Here is a 24,467-nt window from a genome sequence, read left to right as displayed (position 1 = left end):
ACAGAGCAAAAATAGCCTGGTATGGTTTTTGAGTTCCTGTTCCAACATCCTTGACGCTGACTAATAGAATTCTCTCTCTTAATCTATCCCTTACTGAGGACTGTTTTAGAAACACTATTTCTCTGCCAAGAAAGAAACATCTTGGATGTTTCAATAATTCAAATTTGGCTTTAATGTTAAACTCTCAATGCTCAGTGAACGTCTATTCAAATTCTAACTTCAAATTAATATGCACCGAGACCTAGTGCATATTAATTTGCTGAAAGGGAGGACTTGAAACACTTGCTGATGAAGATCACGGGTGGAGGCCCTCAACATGGATTGCAACTCAAAGTAAAGAACAAAAACCTCACAACTGACGCCCTGGGTAACAGCATGATGAATGGAGAAAAGTTTGAAATTGTCACGGATTGTGTCTTGCTGTGATGCCCAATTAATACTCATGGAAGCAGCAGTCAAGAGATCCAAAGAAGAGTGGCATTAGGGAAATCTGCTGCCCAAGATCTCTTTAGAGTGTTGGAGTGCATAGATGATACTTTGAAGACTAGGGTGCCTTACCCCATGATACTTTCAATTGCCTCGTATGCATGGGAAAGTTGGACATTGAATAAGGAAGACTGAGGTGGAATTGATGCATTTGAATTGTGGTGCTGGAAAAGAATATTCAAAGGACCGTGGACTACCAAAGGGACAAACAAATACAGCCAGAGTGCTCCTGAGAGGCAAGGAAGACGAGGTTTCATCCTACATACATGGTATTTTTGGAAATGTTGTGAGGAGAGACCTGTCCTTGAAGAAGGACATCACGCTTGGGAAAGTAGAGGGGCAGGGAAAGAAAGAAAGGCCCTGAACAAGATGGATTTAGATACTGTTGCGATGATGGCTCCAGCATAGGAACGAACAATCGTAAGGACCAGACGGTGTGCACAGGGTCGCTGTGGTTCGGAACGCACTCAATGGCACTGAACAAGAACATAAGCGATCTTAGTAGGTAATATTCATGTAGCTGCCCACTAGGAGAAGACTGCCCTTTTTCTATTCCTGGTCTCCAAGAGGAGGAACTCTCCCAGACGTATTGCTGGCCACTCCACTCCCAGGGAGGTACCCACATTGCCTTCATTGATGACTTTGGGAAGAACAACCAGACATGCTGAGCTTGGCTCTGCTCTTCTTCCTGAGAGTAAGTTTGGTAATAAGGATTGTTCCTGGATGGGGCACAATCCAGTCCTGCCTGTGAGATGTCTCCCTCATTCTGGGGGCTGCAATTAACAAGCCTACTTACTGTCAGACCTAAAGCTATGTTCTCCAACTGGACCTCACCCAATAATAATAATGGTATGTTAGCCTTTATAGTGTTCTCCCTCTCTCACTCTCGCTCATTCGCTGTCTTTCTCTCTGTGCTTTCAGAGCCTAGGCAAAGAAGAAAATGAAAAGCATATAAAACAAATGCGCTCCCATCAACTTTAATCCAACTCTCAGAGACCCTATATAAGGTATCAGAGGCTGTTCATCTTATAGAAGCTGACAGCCTCCTCTTTCTCCCATAGAACGAATGGTGGGTTTGAACCACTGACCTTACTGTTAACAGCCTGACACTTAACTCACAGTGCCACCAGGATCCTTAGAAGAGAGCTACTTACTGCAGGCTCCTTCGGAAAGCCCAATACTGCTCATCAATTAAATATTCTAAATTTTGTTCTTCATTCTTCAATAAAGCTTAAATGTTTAATATCGGTTTCAGACATTCATAAAAGAGATTTCCTTCATAACACCAGGAAAGAACACAAAGGGGGGAGAAGGCAGAAGAACTAGGGAGTATAATTAAACTATGAAGCTGTTACTCCTTTTGCCTTCAAAGGACTCAAAATGTGGAAGCACTGTCACTTCAGTGACACAAAAATGATCGCGTCTGCCCTCTCATCTCTCTCTCATCTCTCTCTCATCTCTCTCTCATCTCTCTCTCATCTCTCTCTCAGTGGATTCTGACTCAGAGTGGGCCTCTAGAAAGAGCAGAACTGCCACCTGGGGGCTTCCGAGACGACCAATCTTTACAGGGGTAGAAAGCCTCATCTTCCTCCGGCAGAGTCATTGGTGATTTCGAAATGCTGACCTTGTGGTTAGTGATCCAAATCGTAACCTGCTACACCTCTAGGGAAAGAAATTCTTCAGTTTTCAATGCTACCAAACATCACCCAGGAAGGAAGTACCGGGTCAGTGAAATGCGTGTGACTGAAACTCGCTTCATCGAGTATTGGTTTTGAGGAGAAGGCTTGGCCTTATAAAATACAGTCTATCTTGCCAGCACACTCACCATCTGATCTGAAAAATTTAACTCAAACTTTTTCTTTTTTTTATAGGTTGAAATGAAAATTGACTTTAACTTGGCACCAGAGGCCTTTGATGATCAGTACCAAGGCTGCAGCCAACAGGTCACGGAGGCCCTGAGTCAAGGGGATTACTTCGCCAAAGAACTAGAAGGCCATAGGAGTTACTCCAGGGCCTGGCAAAAAGCCCACTTAAACTGGTTGAACCAAGACAAAGCTCTCCCCAAGACCATGACTACTGCCCATGCTGTGGCCATCCTGGTCTATTCATTGAACGATAATGTTCACTCGGACTTCACTAAAGCTATGGCCGGTGCTGGCCGCTCTCCACAGTACTATGAACATTCATTCCGTTTTAAGTATCTGCACTACTACCTGACCTCAGCAATCCAGCTGCTGAGGAGAGAAGTCATCATGAAGAATGAGAGTCCATGCTATGAAGTGTACCATAGGGCAAAGGATGCCAACTTCAAAGCCCACTCAGGTGCCACCGTTCGATTTGGTCAGTTCCTCTCTGCCTCCCTCCTAAGGGAAGAGGCACAGGAACTTGGTAATGAAACCGTATTTACCATAATTACCTGTCTGGGTGCACCTGTAGAAGACTTCACCCTCAAAAAGGAGATCTTGATCCCTCCCTATGAGTTGTTTGAAGTCATAAATGTAAGCTACTACCCAAGAAGAAATTGGTTGCAGTTGCAGTCAACTGGGAACCTGAGCACATATAACTGCCAGCTGCTAAAAGGTATTCTTGATCTAAATTGAATCAACGCTTGTCAGGATCCCAGACCGCTAGTCTTGTATAACGTTGCATTTCTGAGAGGCCTGGGGGTGAGCGTGGGGGGGTGGAGAGAGTGCAAAACATGGAAAATAACTTTTAGTGATGGCATATTTAACAAGCAAGAGACATTGGGGGGGGTTGTTTTGTTATTAATTAAAAGATCATTTTATTGGGGGCTCTTACAGCCCTTATAACACTCCATACATCAATTAGATCAAGCATTTCTGTACATAGATTCCCATCATTATTTTCTAAACATGTACTTTTCATTGAGTTCTTGGTATCACCTCCTCTTTTTTCCCTCCCTCCCTCACCCTCGTGACCTCTTGATAAATTATACATTATTATTTTCATATCTTACACCAACTGCTGCCTCCCTTCCCCCGTGGTTTCTGTTGTTCATCCTCCTGGTGTGTGGGAGGGGGTGGGGGGGGACACGGGGTTATGTGTCAATCATTACCATCGGTTTCCTCTTCCTCTCCCCATCTCCCCATCTTCCCCCTCCCTCCTGGTATCCCTACATACACCCATTCCTGTTCCTGGATTCCATGTGTCCTGAGGACTTATCTCTCTCTATTTTGTTATTAAATATTTTTATTGGGGACTCTTACAACTCTTATTACAATCAATGTATTCATCCAGTGTGTCAAGCACATTTGCAGATATGCTGCCATCATCATTTTCAAAGCATTCTCTTCCCACTTGAGCCCCTGATATCAGCTCCCCATTTCTTCCTCCTCCCTCCTCCACCCTCCTTCACAAACCCTTGAAAAGTTATAGATTAATATTTTCATACCTTACATCATCCTCCGTCGCCCCTCACCCACTTTTCCATTGTTTGTCCCCCTGAGAGGGGGTTATAGGTTTATCCTTATAATCAATTCCCCCTTTCTCCCCCCACCCTCCCCTAATCCTCCTGGTATCTCCACTCTTATTGTTGACCCTGGGGGGATTATCTACTCTGGATTCCCTGTGTTTGGTGCTCTTGTCTGTAGCAGTGTGCATGTTCTGGTCTAATCCGATTTGTAAGGTAGAATTGAGGTCATGATGGTGGGGAGAAGGAAGCACCAAAGAGCTGAAGGAAAGTTGTGTGTTTCATTGGCACTATACTTCACCCTGACCAGCTCGTTACTTCCCTGTGACCCCTCTTTAGAGGGATGTCCAATTGTCTACAGATGGGCATTGAGTCTCCATTCCATTTCCCAATTCACCTTGGGTATGATTGTATGCTGGGTCTTAGATGCCTGGTACCTGATCCCATCGACACCTCATGATCACACAGGCTGGTGTGCTTTTTCCATGTGGGCTTTGTTGCTTCTCAGCTAGATGGCCACTTGTTTATCTTAAGCCTTTAAGACCTCAGATGCTATATCTTTCAATAGCTAGGCACCATCAGCTTTCTTCACCACATTTACTTGTGTACCCATTTTGTCTTCAGCAATTGTGTGAGGAATGTGAGCATCACAGAATGCCAGGTTATTAGAACAAAGTGTTCTTTCCTCGAGGGAGTACTTGAGGCCCAATGTCCATCTGCAACCTTAATTCTTAATGTATAGATGTGAATACATAGTTCTATTCCCTTCTCATTATATATATATTTACATATGTACATGCCTATGTTTAGACCTCTATAAATGTCCTTGACCTCCTAATTCTTTCCTTTATTTCCTTTTACTTTCCTCTTGTCCCACCATCATGTTTGGACTTCTTTGGGTTTAATAATTCCTCACTGTTACATTGCCCTTGATGCCCCACTAGGCATCTATGCTCTTCTCTCCATTGATTTTAGTTCACTTGTTGTTCCTTTGTCCCTGGGTTGGATCCCCACTTCCTTTATCCCACCTCCCTTTCTCCCATATCCCCCCAGAACCATTGGTCCCATTTTTTTCATCTCCAAATTATTTATCCCGCCTATCTTATCTAGATAGATATATGCAGATACATTAATAAGTGCAAAAGCCCGGCAAAGCCAAATAAAACAACAAAGGAAGTCACAACCAACAAAAAAATAACAACAACAAAAACAAAGACACTGACAAAAATGGAAAGGCCTATAAATAGTTCAAGGTCTGTCTGTTGGCCTTTATGAGTGTTTTCCAGTCGAGTCTGATGGGGTGCCACACTCTGTCTCCAAAGTCTATTTTTAGTATTCTCTGGGGATTTCATCACTTCACTCCCCTTGCTGCTCTGTTGCATGCTCTTAGTGTTTCACCCAGTATGATGGGGTCAGGTTGTGCACAATTCCCACACTGTGTCCCCAGTATTGTCCCCTGCAGCACTATGGTTTAGTGAGGGGTGTCATGTTGTGTGGGGCTGGCCCTATGGTCCTCTCTGTGCATTGTCTGCTCTGAGCAGGGCTTGGTGGGCCAGAAAATTTTGTTTTTATTTCTTTTTTGTTTGCTTCTCTTCTTTCCCCCCTGCTATCCCTAGGAAAATGTGTTTTTGCAATGGCATTCTATGTGTGGAATTCTAAATAGCGATAGTAACACTCTACTGAAGGAGGGTGGGGTGGTGTTTGCATAAAATAGGAGATTTTCATCTTCTCCTCCAAACTCATTTGTCATAATCATCGCATGACTAAAGAACACAGAAAGTAAAGCAGGTGGTAGGATTTACCCATCCTTTTAATATTCAATTGTCTTCTATGTTATGGACATTGGGATAGGAGTTTCTGAAGACATAGAATGAATAAAGCAAAAACCACAATTCCAGGAGAACTTTTAGTCTGGACAAAATGGAAACATGACAAATGCTTACACACAGATGTAGTAAGTGCTAAACCAGATGTTTAAACAACAGGTTATCCTGCTCAGTACCAGAGAAAACTGAGGAAGATTTGACAGGGGGGAACCATAGAGCCTGAAGTGAGAATGGGGGCTTTCAATAAAAGGAGAGCAGAAGTTATTTCCAATAAAGAACAGCAACAACAACAACAACAAAACTTTCATTGGCATTGACTTGATGCCAACTCACAGAGACCCTATAGAACAAGGTAGAAAACCCCCTGTATGTTTTCACCACTGTAACTCTATAGTAGTAGAAAGCCTTCTCTCTCTCTCCTGAGGAGCAGCTCGTGATTTTGAATTGTTGACCTTGCAGTTAGCAGCCCAACTCATAACCACTATGCAAACAACATATATTTCCAAACAGCCTAGTGTCTCCTAGGATTCTCTGAAGTTCTAGGTAGCTGGCAGATATGTAGGATGTGTGGCCAATAGGAAAAGAGTAGCAGTAGAAGCGAGTGGGGAATTGATCAGAACTAGAGAGTTAGGATGGGGCCAGATTGGATTAATTCCATGTTAAAGGCTTTAAAACTGTTATCCTATAAGTTGTGAGACATGACTCGAAGTTTCTAAATAGTAGAGCATCCATCCAATTCATATTTTTAGAGTGAACTCTGATGACATTATGAAAAGTGAACTGAAGCAGAAGAAATTAAAACTATCTCAGTAGGAAACAACTGTTAGGCTCTCCTTTGAGAAAACCATGGGACTGGTTCTGTCTTTCTCCTTCTAGAGAGCCACCTGCAGTCATCCCCAGAATGATATTTGAATAGCATAAGCCGTGCCCTGCTTGACTCAGAAGGAAGATTGTCCTTACCTACGGACACATTCATTCACAGTGAACTCTCAACCCAGAGCAGAAGGAGTGAACATTCTTGTCTGTTTTCCTCATCCTTCCCAGAACCCCTGTAGGGTCTTCCTTTGGAAGATTCCTGGCTCTGTCTCCACACTATCCTAATTGTTGCTGCTCTCAACTCACGCTCAGCATTTCTCTACATTTCAGGGCTATCGTGTTGCAAAGGCCCTCAAATTGGCATCCACACCGAGGCCAAGGGCCTGCCCATCATGGTCTATCTGCAAGTGCAGCACCAGGGAGAGGTCAGATCAAGGGCATACCTCCTCCCTCCTCTTGGAGGCAGCAAGAGAAATGAGAGGAGTATCTGTCCCAAAGCCCTAAGAGATTAGTGTTAGTACAAGATGAAAACTGACAGTGAGATGTTGATAATAAATGAAAATGTGATGACAAGGTTCTGGGATTCTTTAGAAATACACCACACTTGGAAAGAATTCCTTCATTTTTTATCATGATAATGTTTCTACTAGGTTAATAAGCACAAACGTATTTAGTGAAACATCTTAGAATATCTGTGACAAGAAGTAGAGAATTGAATGAGGGAGTTTATAAGAGAAACTATTATCCACGTTTCGCCACCATCTGAATCCCAAAGGAAAATATTTGGGGATTTCTCACAAAACTAATTACAATTATTTTTGCTTTCCTGTGGTGAACTTCTACAGCTTTAACTCAGTTTAGAGTTAAGGCTTAGACCAATATCTAAGTGGGGTCAGGATGCATAGCACTTAATACTGGAGGTTTGGTTGATCATGGTTAGATCTTTGAAAGCCCTAAACACACTTGAAATAATCTATACATTTATATTGCTCAAGGAGTATTGATGATGTGGTGACTTATCCATTGGACTGCTAACCTCAAGGTCAGTACTTCAAACCCACCAGCAACTCTGCAGAGAAAGATAAGGATTCTTGCTCTCCTATGGATTGACAGCCTCAGAAACCCACAGGGGCAGTTCTATCCTGTCCTATAGGGTTGCTATGAGCCAGAATTGAATCAACTCAACAACAGTGAGTTTCAGGTTTGTTTGCTTGCTTGCTTGTTTGTTTGTTGTGGTTGCATTGCTCTGTAAGTTCTGTGTAGGCAGGAACTTGGTAATATTTAAGAGTTTAGCATAGAATACAGATAGCTTGTACCCAGCCATCCTAACTAGATTAAAATCCAACGTGTACCATTTATTAGTTAGATGTTCTTAGTTAAGTTACTTAATATATCTAAGATTCTTCACATCTACATAAGGAGCATCATAACAGAACTTCCCTGGGTTGTTAAAGAATAAAGAAAATACAATACTACATTATTTATAATCCTTTAACATTAAATAAGTGGCAAATAAGTATTGTTATTGTTGATTGCAGTCAGGACAATTCCAATTCATAGTGAATCCCTGTTTGCAGAGTAGGACTGCCCCATAGGTTTCTTAACGTTGTGATCTTTGGAAGTTGATTGCCAGGCCTGCCTTCTGAGGCTCCTCTTAGTTTATACTGCAAGCCTTTTTCTGGTAGTTGAAAGCTTAACTGCACCACTCAGAGACTCCTAAGAAAATGTTGGCTATTATTATTCACTTTAGTGCCTCACACAAAGAGATGCCTGATAGAGGTAGTCCATGACTTACAACATGGATCCATTCCAGCTGGTCCTGACATGAGTTGTATCTTCACCTTTTATTGGCTTTCATTATCATAGTCTTTCATTGTCAATGTTTTAATATATATGGTCTTTGTCTGTCTTTGTTGCTTAAAAACATGGTCTATAAACGTCCATGTATATTTTAATATATACATTTTAAAAATAGATAAATCACCAAAGTTTACACTGATAAAGAGGCTTGGCCCATGTTGGCATTTCATCATTTATGAAAATAACTCCACTTATGGAAGGCTCTGGATTATCCCTGGGAATGGGGACGAAGTTCCCACTGAGGCAGGAAAAAGAGAGAAGTCCATATAAAAGGTCCTTTTCTGTATGATCCTTTGTCATCTTCTATTTCACAGGAACATCTCGCCATTTCCCAAATCTGCCTTTTGACCTTAGCAAAGCAATCAGTATTTAGGTCCATGTGATGTCATGGGTTATGTACTGGGCTAACTGCAAGGCCAGGAGTTCAAATCCTCCAGCCACTAGCAGGAGAAAAATGAAGCTATTTGCTGTGATAAAGATTTACAGCTCAGAAACCCACAGGGGCAGTTCTAGGCTGTCCTGTAGGGTCACTAAGAGTCAGCATTGATTTTGAGTTTTTCAAGCAAATGATTTGGTGCAGAAAACTGATTTAATTTAGGGAAAAAACTCAAGCTAATCCATTACCTGTACAACTATTGGACAACTTCTCTCCTTCCTCTTCTTTCCTCCTCACTCCTAATTCAGTCCTGATCTGTCAATCCCCTTCTTCAGCTATTACCGATGAGATATTGAGTTCTAAACTCAGTGTTCTTGGTACATGATGATTGCCCAACCTCTCCCAGATCAAATACTTGAAACACATTCACATAGTTTAGCAATGTTTCCCCATATCCTCTGCATGCAAGTTCCTCTAACTTCCTCCCAGGAAGATACAGCATTCCATACAGATGATGGAAGGAAGTGTGATTCCTTGTAACTCAGACGATTCCTTGTAACTCAGACGCATTGTAAATCAGGGACTCCCAGTAAATGCTTATTGAATACGTAAGTGAATAAATGAAAATTCTGGGTGAGCTGGCCTTGGATCAGATGAAAACATCATTCAATTGACTAAAAACAGTCCCAATATTTGAAGACCTAGAAAAAAATCTGGGAATATTTTCTAGAAAGGAAGTAAGGAGGTAAGGCCACAATATAAATGATCTGGTCACTAGAGACATGAGTTACCATATTTAAATTTTTCCTAGAGGTTCACCAGTTTCTGTATCCTTGGGGAAAGATCTTGTAAATTGAGGGATAAAAATACCAGCACTCTTATTAAGACCAAATCAGTGCTCTTTAAAAGACAAAATCAAAAACAAAAAAAAAGACCAAATCCAGTCCAAGTCCTGGTGACCCCAATGTTAGAGGCTAGAACTACTCTCTTGGCTTTTCTCGGCTATAGCCTTTGTAGGAGCAGATCACCAGGCTTTTCTTCTGCAGTGCCACCGGGTGGGTTCAGAATGCCAACCGGTAGTGCCATCAGACTGCCATCAAGTCAGTGCTGACTCCTAGTGACCCCCTGTGGGTTTCCAAGACTGTAACTTTTTACGGGCGTGAGGACCTTTAAAACTGGCCAACCAGGGTTCTGCAGTCGTCCTGATGAGGAAGCAAACGGTAGGTTAGAAAGCCTCGCTTCCCCCGTCCTTCAATTCATTCAAGTTGGTTTGGTTAATTTGTAACTGCCATCCTCAAGTTCAAAGAACGGTTGGGAACCTGTTGCCCTGCAGAGCATCAAGAGGCCACATTGGGAACATAAATATATTTAAGGGCATAGATTTTTAAAAGACGTAAGTCATTCTACACTAACAGATTTCCCCCCCTGCCACCACACCCCAATTATTCTTTCGCCCCCAAAATGACCTATAGTGGTTGTCATAGAAACAGATGTTTTCATGCCCACTGGACAACTCAAAATATGTTTACAGAATATTAATTAGTTCTTTCCCTTCAATGTTACTTCTTTCAGCAAATAAGCTGTGCCAGAAATCTGTGGCCACACAAATGCATGCTCTGTTCTCTGTCACAGAACTCACAGAGAGGAGGAATTTATTTGTTAAAATGTTTCACATAATCAAAATTCTGAAGCACTTTTCTTCTAGGAGAAACATTGTCAATTGTTTGTAGTAGACCTAGCGTTACCTAGAAACCTTGCCAGTTACGAACAGTGAGAATAAGGACAAGAGGCTTTCTTTCGTTTCTCTGTGCCTCTGCTTCTTTGTGCATAACACGGGAATCATATGCCTACAGTTTCCTTATACAATCTTGGTGACGATAAAATGAATTAATGTGCTCAAAACTCTGCCACAGTGTCTGCTACATCTAAACAGGACTCAAAACTTACTAGCTACTACTGCTACTGTTAAGGAGCCCTGGTGGCACTGCCAGATAAGCACCCGACTGCTAACCTCAAGGTCAGGAGTTCAAAACCAACAGCTACCTGGAAAGAGAGATACGTCTCCCTGCTCACATAAAGATCTACCGTCTTGGAAGTCCCAGATAGGGTTGCTATGAGCCAGAATGATTCAATAGGGTAGCTTTGGGGGGCGGTATTACTATTACTACTATCATTATTATTATTTTGTTAACCTCCTGATTCTTTTATGTTCTATTTTACTTGGGCTTGAATTGTTTATGCTGTTGTGATTGACAGTTGTCACTGAGTCAATTCCAGCTCAAGGAAGCCTCATAAGTGTTGTGTAGAAATACTCCATGGTTTTTTTAATCATTTTATTGGGGGCTTGTACAACTCTTATCACAATCCACATATCCATCCACTGTATCAAGCACATTTGTACATTTGTTGCCATCATCATTCTCAAAACATTTGATTTCTACTTGAGCCCTTGGTGTCAGCTCCTCATTTTTCCCCTTCCTCCCCTCTCCCCTCCCTCATGAGCCCTTGATACTTTATAAATTACTATTTTTTCATGTCTTATACTTCCATTGCCTCCCTTCACCCACTTTCCTGTTGCCCATCCCCCAGGGAAAGAATTATATGTAGATCCTTGTAATCAGTTCCCCCTTTCTACCCCACCTTCCCTCCACCCTCACTGTATCACCACTCTCACCACTGGTCCTGAAGGGTTCATCTGTCCTGAATTCCATGTGTTTCCAGCTCTGATCTGTACCAGTGTACATCCTCTGGTCTTGTCAGATCTGTAAGGTAGACTTGGAATCATGATAGTGGGGGGGAAGAAGCATTAAAGAACTCAAGGAAAGTTGTATGTTTCATTGGTGCTATACTACACCCTGACTGGCTCATCTCCTACCCAAAACCCTTCTTGTAAGGGGATTTCCAGTAGCCTACAGATGGGCTTTGAGTCCCCACTCCACACTCCCCCTGATTCACAATGATATGATTTTCTGTTCTTTGATGCCTGATACCAGATCCCATACATACCTTGTGATCACACAGGCTGGTGTGCTTCTACCATGTGGGCTTTGTTGCTTCTGACCTAAGTGGCCACTTGTTTGTCTTCAAGCCTTTAAGACCCCAGATGCTATGTCTTTTGATAGCCGGGCACCATCAGCTTTCTTCATCACATTTGCTTATACGCCCATTTTATCTTCAGCGATCATGTCAGGAAGGTGAGCATCATGGAATGCCAGTTTCATAGAACAAAGTGTTCTTGCATTGAGGGAGTGGAAGTCCAATGTCCATCTGCTACCTTAATACTAAATCTATAAATGTATGCACATAGATCTATTTCCCCATCATCATATATAAGTATATTTACATATGTACATGCCTGTATTTAGACCTCTATAAGTGCCCTTTGCTTCCTAGTTCTTTCCTCTATTTCCTTTTACTTTCCTCCTGTCACACCATCATGCTCAGCCTTCATTTGGGTTTCAGTAATTCCTCTCAGTTACATTGCCTTTGATCAAGCTCTACCAGGCCTCTTACACCCTCCTCGGCACCAATTTTGGATCTCTTGTTGTTTCCTTGTCTCTGGGTTTGTTAATACCCACTTCCTTTCCCCTGCCTCCCCATCTCCCATGTCCCCCTGGAACTGTCCATCCTGTTGTTTTCTCCTCTAGATTGTTTATCCCACCTGTCTTATTTAGACAGACCTGCAGAGATAATAATATACACAAAAACAAGACAGAGCAAAAGAAAGCAACAAAAGAAAATAAAACAACAACAACAAAATAAAAAACAACAAACACAAGAAAAGCCTATAAATAGCTCAAGGTCTGTTTGTTGACCTTTAGGAGTGTTTTCCAGTCAAGTTTGATGGGGTGCCACACCCTGGCCCCAAAGTCTATTTTTTGTATTCCCTCACTCCATATTTTATTTTAAGCTGTGATCTTTTGGAAATTGATTCCCAGGCCTTTGTACTGTGGCACCTATAGATAAACATTAACTGTTTGGCCTACCCAGGGACAGTAGCTATGTATCCTCGTGCAAATGACTTAACCTCTGAGCCTGTTGCTTCATTTGTAAAATGGAAGTAATACTTGCTAGGAGTAATGTACAATAACACCTGATATCCACCCTCTGGAAAGCTCGGGAAAGTACTTTGCATGTCAAAGTAGAATAGCAGTTCAATGACACAAATGTGTACTTCATTGAAATGCTTTCCACATTTTGAGTGCCAACACTCTACTGAGTATCAGTCGAAAGGACCAATACCCACTCCTTCCTACATTTTGACAGAAGAAAAGCTATAGATAGAATTTGGTTTCAAATACTAGCTTAACTTGTATTTGTCAAATTTACTTTTACCGTTTTCAAAATATTGAATAGCTCTTTCTGAGCAACTGGATCTGAGTCCAATTCTGACTTCATGACTGTATACCATAAGGCATCGAGTCGATGACCAAAGTTTGGTTCTACAGAATTGTTTAAAATCAGGGAAAGTCTGCATCAGGGTTGGATCCTTTCATCATACTTAAGCAATCTGTACACTGAGCAAAGCAGAGAAGCTGGACTATTTAAAAAGAAGGCAGCGTCAGGCCTGGGAACAGTCTCGTTGGCAACCTTTACCATGCAGATGGCACAAACTTGCTTCATGCATGCGAAGAAAACCTGAGGCATTTGTTGATGATGAGCAAAAAATACAATATAAATTACAACTCAGTGGAAAGAAAACAAAAATCCTCAACTATGCTATTAAGCAACAGCATGATAAATGGAGGAGAGATTGAAGTTGTCAAGTATTTAATTTTACTAGTCCTGTAATAAATGCTTATGGAATCAGCAGTCAAGAAATCAAATGATGTATTATTGCATTGGGGAAAATCTGCTGCTGGGGACCTCTTTAGAATGTTAAAAAGCAAAGATGTCACTTTGAAGACTAAGGCATGCCTAAAGGAGGCCTGGTGGTTTAGTGGTTTGGATTTGCACTGCAACCCACAAGGTCAGCAGTTCAAAACCTCCAGCTGCTCCACGGGAGAAGGACGAGGCTTTCCACTCCCATAAAGAGTTTCCGTGTCCAAAGCCCCCGGGGCCACTGTAAGATAGGGTCACCAAAGCTATAGTATTTTCAACTGGCTCATATGACATGAAAGTTGGCAACAAATAAGGAAGACTGGGGAAGAATGGATCCATTGTAATTACGATGTGAGTGAAGAATGTTGCAAGTACCGTGGACTGCCAGAAGAAATGACAACTCTGTCTTAGAAGAGGTGCAGCCAGAAAGCGCAGCTCCTTAGAAGCAAGGATGGTGAGATTTCAGCTCACATTTGTTAGACATGTTATTAGGAAGCCAAATATGTTAACATATTTGGCCAAATAGAAGGTAGGCAAAAAAGATGGTGGGGGGACCCACAAGAGGGATTGACACTGTGGCAGCAGCATGGGTTCAGACATGACTGCTGTGAGGATGGTGCAGTGCAGGGTTGCATTCTGTTTTCCATATGTGGTTAGGAGTGGGAACCAATGGACAGACCCTAACAACACACAAACGAAGATACCACTTGTGTTGAATGTGCACTGTACCATGTCCTCACACACATTATCTGCTTAATGATCACAATCACGCTGTAAATTGGGTTCCTGACTCCACTACCTTGGTGTGAAAGATCCCTGGTGAGCCTGTGGCATAAGCACTGAACCGCTAACCACAAGCTCAGCAATTCAAATCCACCGGGCCCCTTGAAGGAGAAAAATGAGGCCATTTGCTGCTGTAGAGATTTACAGTCTCAGACACCCTAGATAGGTCTGCTCTGCGTTGAATCAACTCAATGGCAATGGGTATGCGTTTGGGGTTGGTATTAGTGTAAGTGGCATAGTGGTTAAGAGCTCGTTTGCTGAGTGAAAGGTCGTTCTAATGTAGCAGTTGCTTTACAAGAGGATGCAACCGTCCGCTCCCTTAAAGATTTCATACTTTGGTGGTACTCTACTCAGAATTCCCTCCCTAGCGACGTGTTGTTTTTATTAAGACTGCTATGAAGACTGAGGTGCAGAAAGCTTAAATGGTTTGTATAAGATTCAAAAGTTTAAACATAGTAAAAACAGAACCCTTTCCTTCATTCTGTGGCCGAAAGTCCATGACAATTTTCTCTCTAGCTTTGTTTTAGGAGATGCATTTATCTGCCCAATGAAAGGTACTGAGAAGCTGCCATTGGTTTCAAGTGTCTTTGACTGTGACCATATTAAAATTCAGTTCCCATGCTCCATCGTACACAAATGCGCATATACACACGCATCTATAGTAACAGGAATCCTGTTTAGGTGCTGTGTAACTTTAGTATTTTCCTCTCTAACCTATTTTATTACATTATTAACAATAATTACCACAATCTCTCCAATTGATATCATAGCCCATTAATGAGCGACAACTTTCATTTTGACCTATTATTCAATATTTCAACACCCTGTACCTGAAAAAAGTAAAGAAAGCCCTGGTTTTGCAGTGGTTGGCTGCCAGACAATTATTCTATAGGATTAAAAAAATGTCTCTGTCTGCTTCTATAAAGGTTTATAGCTTGGAAATCTGATGGAACAGTTACTGTCCATTTTATGAGGTTACTATGAGTCAGAATTGGCTCAATAGATGTCAGTTTGTTTTAGATTTGGACTAAGGATAGAATTAAAAGATTTTAAAACATGTCTAATTAAAAATTATAAATAAGTGCAAAACTAAAATTGATATGCTATATCTTTAATAAAAGATTTTATCAACTGCATTAGTGGAATTCAAAGATTTATTTTCCTAAATCACAGGGTTTTTTTAATGTGAGGGAGAAATGATAACAATCATTAAAAATGTAGAAAAAATGTCAAGAGAGGAAGGGAAAGTTACTTTAACCTGAGAGACTAAACCCAAAAGGAGCTATACATTTTTTTAATCGTTTTATTAGGGACTCATACAACTCTTATCACAATCCATACATACATCAATTGTGCAAAGCACATTTGTACATTCATTACCCTCATCATTCTCAAAACATTTGCTCTCCACTTAAGCCCCTGGCATTAGGTCCTCATTTTTTCCCTCCCTCCCCGCTCTCCCCTCCCTCATGAGCCCTTGATAATTTATAAATTATTATTTTGTCATATCTTGCCCTGCCCGACGTCTACCTTCACCCACTTTTCTGTTGTCCGTCCCCCAGGGAGGAGGTCACATACAGTTCCTTGTAATCGGTTCCCTCTTTCCAACCCACTCTCCCTCTACCCTCCCGGTATCGCCACTCTCCCACTGGTCCTGTAGAGATCATCTGCCCTGGATTCCCTGTGTTTCCAGTCAAAAGGAGCTATTTTTAACATCCTGGTTAAACATCCTAGCTATTTTTAACATCCTAGAGGATGTTCAAGAGTGAGTTGTTGAAATATGATTATGATTCTACTGCAATATCTTGGAGCCTTAGAGGTGATTCATGTCAGTTGCTAACCACAAGGTCAGCTGTTCAAACCCACCAGCTGCTCCTCAAGAGAAAGCTCAATCTTCCTACTCTGATCAAGGTTGATAGCCTCAAAAATCCAAAGAGGTAGAGTCCTCCTCTGTGCTACAGAGTATCTATGAGTCAGCATTGACTGGATGGAAGTGGGTTTGTAATAACGTCTATACATTTACCTCTGTTGTTTCAGCTGCTCCATAATATCAGCTGTCATTTGTTCATTTGAGAATGTATAATATGCTAGTGATTAAGGAGTTTTGGTGATATAACAGTTAAGTATTTGGTTGCTAACTGAGAAGTTGGCAGTAAAAACTCACCCAGAGGCTGTGTGAGAGAAATCTCCTCCCATAAAAATTACAATATGGAAACCCCTGTGAAGTCATTTTTCCCGTCAGAAGGGAGTGCAATGAGTTGGGTTGGCTCAATGGCACACAAGAACATTCTAGGTACAGGGACTACCACGGTGGACCCAATCAATGAAAATCGTTGTCTTGTGGACTTAATATTCTAGCAGAATGAGGTAGGTGATAAATAAAACCAATAAGTAATTCCTGTAGGATGTTTATAGGTGGTAGGATAAGTGTAGAACAAAGCAGAGGAATAGGGAATAACAGAGGGAGGGACATGTGATGTTAATCTGGTGATCAGAGAAAGCCTCACTAAGAAGGCCACATTGGAGGGAAAGCTGAAAGGAGATGAAAGAGCTCGCCACATGAATATCTAAGGAAAAAGCATTCTAGAAAGAATTCACAAAGACCCTAAATCAGGAACAACCTCAAGTATACCAATGTATGGGAATGAATGAGGGGGAAAGTAATGCAAACTGAAAGGAGAGATAATTCAGGTTAGATCAAATAGGGCCTTGCGACAGTTATAAGGACTTAGACTTTTCCTCTTAGTCAGATGGGAAACCATTACATGAACCTCGTTCCACCAAGAGAGTGATTGAGTATAATCCATTATCATTGAGTCACTACCAACCCATAGAAACCACATATAGGATTTTCAAAACTATAAATCTTTATGGAAACAAGCAAGCTTGCCTGAAAATTGACTGATGGGTTTGAATCACCAACCTTGAGGTTAGCAGCCCCACATGGGCTCCTGGGATCAAATATATTCCCTACAAATGTCTATAGTTGTTCTGTTCCACACTTCTGCTCACAGTGCTCTATGTACTTTGCGTTGTCTCTTACACGGCACATTCCACACACATCTATTGAAAGCCGACTAATACACCCATAACCTGTTCAGACATGTGGACCACAGGTACTTTTTCTGTCTTTCCCCAGGCTCCTACATAGCCAGGCTCGAGGGTGGGTGATAGTGAAAAAGACCCACTGGGACAATAGTACAATAATGCCCTAAGTAGCCCTTCTTTAGGAACATAGGGAAGCACAGTTAGGTTTTAAAAGTTTGGGGCAGATTTCTTGAATCAGTAGGGCATTTCACACAGACAGAAAATCACATACATGTTAATGGATCTGCTCTAACAACTCAGTTGAGAATAACAGTAAATAAGGCAGAATCAATCAGGAGTCTATTTCAATAATCCAAATGAGAGCAGGGAGGGTCAGCAGGAGAGGTGCTGAGGGTTGAGCAAACTCGGGGTGGATTATGACGGTTCGTGCCAGCAGAACGTCCAGACATAGCTGATGGGAAGAATGGAAAGAAAGGGTCCAGTTTGGGTTGAGTGATGGAAAGGACGGAGTTGCCATTTCTGAGGTGGAGAAGCCTGTGGAGAGAGCAGAGTGGGGCACAAGCACCAGGGGTTTGGTATTCTTGCTGCCATCGAGCTGATTCTGATTTATGGTGACCCTAGATTACAAAGGAGAACTGCCCTCTGGGATTTCTGAGGCTATAAATCTTTATGAGAGCAGAAAGCCTCATCTTTCTCCCCAGGGGTGGTAAGTGGCTGGGGAGAAACTATTGTCCTTGTGGTTAGCTGTCCAACACATAGCCCCCTAAGCCATGGAAGTTCCTGGGCTTGGCATTAGATACGTTAAATCTGAGACACGACATGGTCCACCAATGTTGAGTTGTCACTTGGGTATATGAGTCTGGAGGTCAGCGGTGGGATCCAGGGTAGTGGTACAAACATGGCGTCAGTGGGAGACAGGCTATGGGCTAGATAAGCGATCAAGGAGAGATGTGCAAGGACCAAATCCCAGGGTGCTTCCAATTTTAAAAAATCAAGATGGGAAGGAATAGCAAAAAAGCATCAGAAGATTTGGACAGATGGAGAGGAAAAAGCTAAGAGAGTCTACCAGAAGAAAATGAAGAGTGACTATCAAAGAGGAGGGAGTGATCAACAATGATAAGTGCGGCTGATGGGTCAAGTACAATGAAGCAATATTGGTTCCAGGCAGTTCAGCGAAGGGTTTTTTGACTCAGGCTCCCGAGATTCAATCCTGGCCTCCCTTAAATGCCCGGTCTCTCCATGCCTCTCTTTCCTTGTCTGCAAAAGAGAGAATAGTACCGTCCCTGAGATTATTATGAGTATTGTCTTGGTTAATATATATGCTACTGTATGTGATACATAAGTTCAACCCCAAATATTTCTACCAGTAATTTTCTAAGTTTAGTAAGTGAATCCAAGGAGAAATTGGGGATTAAAAAAATTCGTTGCCACCTAAAATATCTCTAACTTTTCTTTTCTTTCTTTTTTACTTCTTTTACAGCTTCCAGCAAGAAGTATATCCCTGCTCCTTTAGTTATTGCTTTTCTCTCCATTTTGGCCAGTGTCATTAACTCTTCCCAGAGCAGAGTGTAGAGGAACCAGCTGGTCCTTGCCTTCCTGCACCCATTCAGACTTATTCTTGCCACACTCTCCGAACTACCCTCTGAGAACCACTCTGACCTACTCTTTGTTGATGCAGCGCTGACACAGGTCAAGATCTATGTTGGGCCAGAAACTCAGGCTTTAGCCAATCAGCACATTTCTTCCCATGGAGACATTTATTCATGCTAGATAGCAAATGAACCAATCAGAGCCTGTGAGATATGATCCAGAGTACATTATTCGGATTGGGGTTAGAGACGGAACGGCTACCACTCTTTCGGGCGCCGATTAAGCACAGAAATGCTAGCAGATGACTTGCCTGCTTGAGGATGGAGCCAACACATTGAAGAAAGCGCTGAGAAATGAAGTGAACTGAGTCTCATGACGGCGTAGGATGGGCCTGAGGACACAACAGTGCCTGAAGTTGGATACCCTGGGCTATTTTTTTCATTCTATAAATCAAAAAAATATCTTTTGCTTAAATAACCCTAATTAAAATTTCTGTTCCAAACAAGTGAGACAATTCTGTTGAATTCTGAAGAGCTGTCCCTTATTTTTCATTTGGTGAACCCTACCTTGAACAAGTCAAAGAAGCCTCGGTTAGGAAGGAAAGGAGGCATTCTTCATCAAATGAACATGCTCACGCCTTGAGTTTTAGCAACATAACCAAGGTGTGGATATTTTTGTCAGTGATTTTTCTCGGCCCTCAAGACAAAACTAGTGTGGTCTCAGCTGGAAGGAAACATGGACACTTGGAAAATGCAAAAGAACATTAAAGATATTAGTAAAATCTCCCTCACTGCCATTAACAAGGAGCTACACTCATGTTCTTACACTATTACAAAGATTAGAAGTTAAACTCAGTTGTTAGTTTATAGAGGACCAGCCGGTGCATTGAACTTTTAAGTCTTTATAGTTAATGGAAACACATCTGTTAGGAAAGCATATTTACATGTATGGAAGGAAAGCAGATGATGACCAAGCAAGTCTCAAAGATGGACTGAGTCCACATTATGTGGAAACCATGAGCTACAAAGTGTAAATCACTGAATTTAAGTTAGGAATCCTCCAACTTCTCCCTCTGGCAGATGGCAATTTAAATGGGGAGATGGGGAGTTGACTTACCTGTTCTCCAAGGACTCTAGTATTGAACTAAACAAAGTGAAGGGGAGGTGAGATAGTTAAGGTTTATTGTGCCAACCTGGCCAACAAACACATATGGGGTTAATTTAAAGGTGGAGGGATAAATGGCTCAATGAGCCTCGCCTTTCTACTTCTCAGGTCTCTTGTTTCTGATGGTCAGACCAGGGTGCAGCTGCCTTAGCCGGTTCACTGCTTCAGCTGGCAAGGCTCACTTCCTACAACACATCCCTGAGGAGAAGCCACATGGACCTACCCTGGTGCAGCCCTGAGTGCTGGAGCAGCCGTGTGGAGACCCCTGCCAGCGCTGAGATGCTTACATGTTCACTGACCTGGCTTTCCTCCTGCAGGCAGTGTCATTGCGTGTGTTTTGTGAGATGAAGGAGGGCTTTGTGGACTTTGTGTCGGGCATATGGGCTAATGTTAGACTTATGGGCACTGTGTTGGAATGCTTTCTTGATGTACACCTACCCTTTATATAAAACTCTCTCTTATACATGTGAGTTTCTGTGGATTTGTTTCTCTAATGTACCCAGACTAACACAGGGGGTGACTGAATTTTGCTTAAAATCCATACCACTTAGCCTAACAAGAGGAGTTATGAAGAAGCAAATCTGGAAATCATTTCATCTACTCCCAACCAGATGTCTCAAAGGACCTGTACCCTGATGGAAGAGATTGAATGGGTAATTAATCACAGAGAATTACCCAGCAGGGAGTTCATGCACCACATACTGTTGTTCTTGCCATTGAATTGCTTCTGCCTCATAGCAACCCTAACAGGCAGAATAGAGCAGCTCTGTGGGGTCTTGTATGTCATAATTTTGATGGAAGTAGACCCATCTCATGGCTTTTGCCCTACAGAGCCACTAAGTTTGAACCAATGTTCTTTTGGCTAGCAGCCACGCACTTAACCACTGCACCAGGACCCCTGACCTACATACTAGCACTCTTTAAATTGGGACCATGTGCACCTCTGTTACTTAGTTTTCATTGGCCTCTACACCCAAAACAAAACAAGTAGAGCATTTCAACAAAGCTAGATACATTCTGTGATTTGTTGTGCAAAGAATGTGGCAGGGTGGTGAATACCTAGTAGAGTCCTGGGGACACGGCGAGGGGAGCAGGCATTGCCATGAACCTTGACATGGCAGCGATAAAGCAGAGTTATGCCCTATTAGGAAAAGTCTCCCAACATCTTGTTTTTTCTGGGTCATAAAAAGGCTTTTATTGAGCTACACTGTGTAGAAAATTTGAGGGAATTAAAAGTTAAGTATGCTATAGAGCAATCTTCAGTGCGTTTATGACCACTTAGGAGACATCTTTTAAAGAATATAAAACAAGACTTGGGGGAAATGCTAAGCACAAGGAGAAAATGTTGTCTGTGTGAGGTCAGAATCGAGATTGCTCCCAATGAAGGTAAGACGCCAAGCAGGTTGTGGCATTTCAGCTGCACCTGGAGATGCTGATGTGGAAACAAAAGGGAGGGGAAGGAGGGAAAACACACTAGTAAGAGTTGTACTCAGTGCCCCAAAAAACCCACCGTATAACTCGTAAGAGCTTGGAATTTAGAGGAAAATGAGATTCCTCTGCTCTGTGATTAGCTAGACCTTCAGGGATGAGGTTGCAGGTGACTGACTTCCGATGAGTGGAAAAGAGAAAATCATAGAACTGCCCGATCGGGTTTCCAAGACTATACATTTTTTTAATTTAAATTTTATTTCATTGGGGTCTCTTACAGTTCTTATCCCAATCCATACATATACCCATTTTGTCAAACACATCTGCACATACGTTGTCATCATCTTTTTCAACGTTTTCTTTCTACTTGAGTCCCTGGCATCAGCTCCTCATTATTCCCCTCCTTCATCACTCCCCACTCCCATGCCCCCTTGATAATTTGTAAATTATTCTCTTTTTTTCCTATGTCTTCCACCAACTGCTGTCTCATTTCACCCACTTTTCTGCTGCACAAGGAAGAGAAGAGCCAGTTAGGGTACAGTATAGCACCGATGAAACAAACAACCTTCCTCTGGTTCTTTAATGCTTCCTTCCTCCCCGCCCCCACTACCATGAGCCCAACTTTATCTTACAAATCTGGTTAGACCAGAACATGTATACTGGTACAGGTAAGAGCTCGTAACACAGGGAATGCAGAACAGATAAACCCTTCAGAGCCAATAAGGGGAGCAGCAATACTAGGAGGGTAAGGGTAAGGGGGAACCGATCACAATGATTGCTATATGGCCCCCATCCCAGGGGGACGGACTATAAATTATTTAGAAGCAGAATACCACACCTTTTTCTCACAGAGTGGTAGATGGGTTTGAACCACCAACCTTTTGGTTAACAACCAAACACTGCCCCACCATGGGGCAGTCGAAAAGAGAAAGCTTGTTTTAAAATGGATGGAATGCTGTAATATACAGTATGGAGGCCATACAAGATCAAACATACAGGACTGGCTAATAATGAAGGAGTACCGTGAGCTGGACAGAAAAGCTGAAGCCACCCGCGTAAGCTAAAAGTCAATCTAAAGTATTTTGATCCTATGAGAAGTCTCAGAGGGGGTTGGGTAAGAAGATTCTTTTAAATCAATACCTGATAAAGAGTGTCTTGGAGTAACAGAAGAAGGAGTTAGAAATTGGTGAAGGAAATCAAATATGTGTCTGATTGCCTCCATGAGCAAGTGTCCCCTCTGACATAAGACCAGAAGAATTGGATGATGCCCAACTACATTGCTGAGCTCTTTGATCAAAGATTTTATAGTAGAATCCAGATCAAAAGTGGGGAAACGCAGAATAGAATTTCAAATTCTCAGTGGAATCCAGACTTCCTGGGCCCATTAAGGCAGAACGAGCCTCCAAAACGATTGCTTTAAAATAGCATTTAAATTTTAAATATTAAAAGTGGAAACCACCCCCGGAAGTCTTCTTTAAGCTAAAAAAGAAAAAAGCTAGTTTTAATTAGTAAAGTATTTCTGCTTTGACAATTGTGCTTCCAGTGCTGTGAATTGCTTAATACGGTTCTTCTAGCTATTGTTTTTCACAAGGCTGTCCTGAACAAAGAACGCTGTCCTGAATAATTGTTTACTCTAAATGGTAACCTGTTATTTCTTTAGTAAACTCCATAATTGTGAGTGTAGTATGTGAGTTCCGTGTGCCCATTGCAACAAATTATCAAGCCCAGCAGAGAAATCTGAGTTGTGTGTAAGGCAAGGATGGTATCAGAATTGGAAAAAGGTTGGAGGGTGGAGACCTGTCTGGCGTCACTTCATGGACACCAGCCTTGGGGTAACAGGTGATGGTGGTGATTCTACGAAGGAGAGGGTCAGCCAGTCCCACCCCCACGTGATTTTGATAGTATTCTTTTAAAGGATGTGATATTGCATTGACCATACACAAAAGATTGGGTGGAATCTTAGGAGGAAGTGAATTTAAGATAATGGTGATGGAATAATGTAGAAAAGAATGTTAGCACTTGAAGTATATACAGTAACCAACAATGTCACTGGATTATACACATAGAAATTGTTGAAATGCCATATCTTTGGCTGTGTATAAAACTGAAAACCCACTGCCCCCAGTCGATTCTGACTCATAGTCATCCTCCTTGGGCTTCTGAGACCACAGGTCTTTAGAGGCGCAGGCACCCATATCTTTCTCCCTCAGAGTGGCTGGTGGGTTTCAACCTCGTGGTTAGTGGTCCAGCACTTTCCCACCATGCAGGCTTTCACCACAATACTCTTTTTAATGTGCTCCTGGAGATTGGAGCCGGCATACACTTTTGGTAGGACTGTAAACAGTAAAACCGCTTTTTGGTGCTTCCTAAGTTAGAAATAAAAATGTAATATGATCCGGAAAATCTCTAATGGATATACACCCTAAGTAAATAAGGAATACGGTATCAAGAAAATTACTAAAAAGAAGAAGAAAAGAAAGGTTACCATGGGTGAAGGACAAAGATTGAATGAGTTTATGTTAATGGTGGTGGAATAATTTGGAAAGGGATATCAATAATGATATACAACATGAAGAGTATAATCAATGGCACTGAATTCTACATACAGAAGTTGTCGAACTGGAGAATGTTTGTTGTGTGTGGTTTTGCCACAATTAGAAAAGCTATAATTACATGAATGACAATGAGTACAAGGAAGAATATGTTCTAGAATTGAATGTGGTGATAATTGTACACCTCTGCTTATATAATTGAATTATTGAATTGTATGACGTGTGGATAAAGTTCTAATAAAACCGTTAAAAAGGGGAAATTATTGAGACCACCATTGTAAAGAAGA

At 41.9% G+C, this 24,467-nt stretch overlaps 1 protein-coding gene across 2 annotated transcripts in view; it reads left to right on the top strand.

Moving 5' to 3' along the window:
- ART4 (ADP-ribosyltransferase 4 (inactive) (Dombrock blood group)) overlaps positions 1-19,541 on the top strand; it is a 21,455-nt gene extending 1,914 nt beyond the window's left edge. Inside the window, exons 2-3 of one of the 2 annotated variants that reach the window (XM_045288477.1) lie at positions 2,358-3,066; positions 18,927-19,541. In XM_045288477.1, the coding sequence (XP_045144412.1) occupies positions 2,358-3,066; positions 18,927-19,018 (801 nt within the window). In that variant the 3' untranslated portion in view covers positions 19,019-19,541. Of the gene's footprint in view, positions 1-2,357; positions 3,087-18,926 lie in introns of those variants that run through there. The other variant, XM_004713802.4, reaches the window with a different exon arrangement.
- Positions 19,542-24,467: the final 4,926 nt, after the last annotated feature.

This window comes from Echinops telfairi, unplaced genomic scaffold, assembly GCF_000313985.2.
Source record: "Echinops telfairi isolate 266 unplaced genomic scaffold, ASM31398v2 ScPeMD7_21;HRSCAF=78, whole genome shotgun sequence".
NCBI lineage: Eukaryota > Metazoa > Chordata > Mammalia > Afrosoricida > Tenrecidae > Echinops > Echinops telfairi.
Note: the sequence above shows the minus strand (reverse complement) of the source record. Positions and strands in the feature narration are given on the sequence as shown.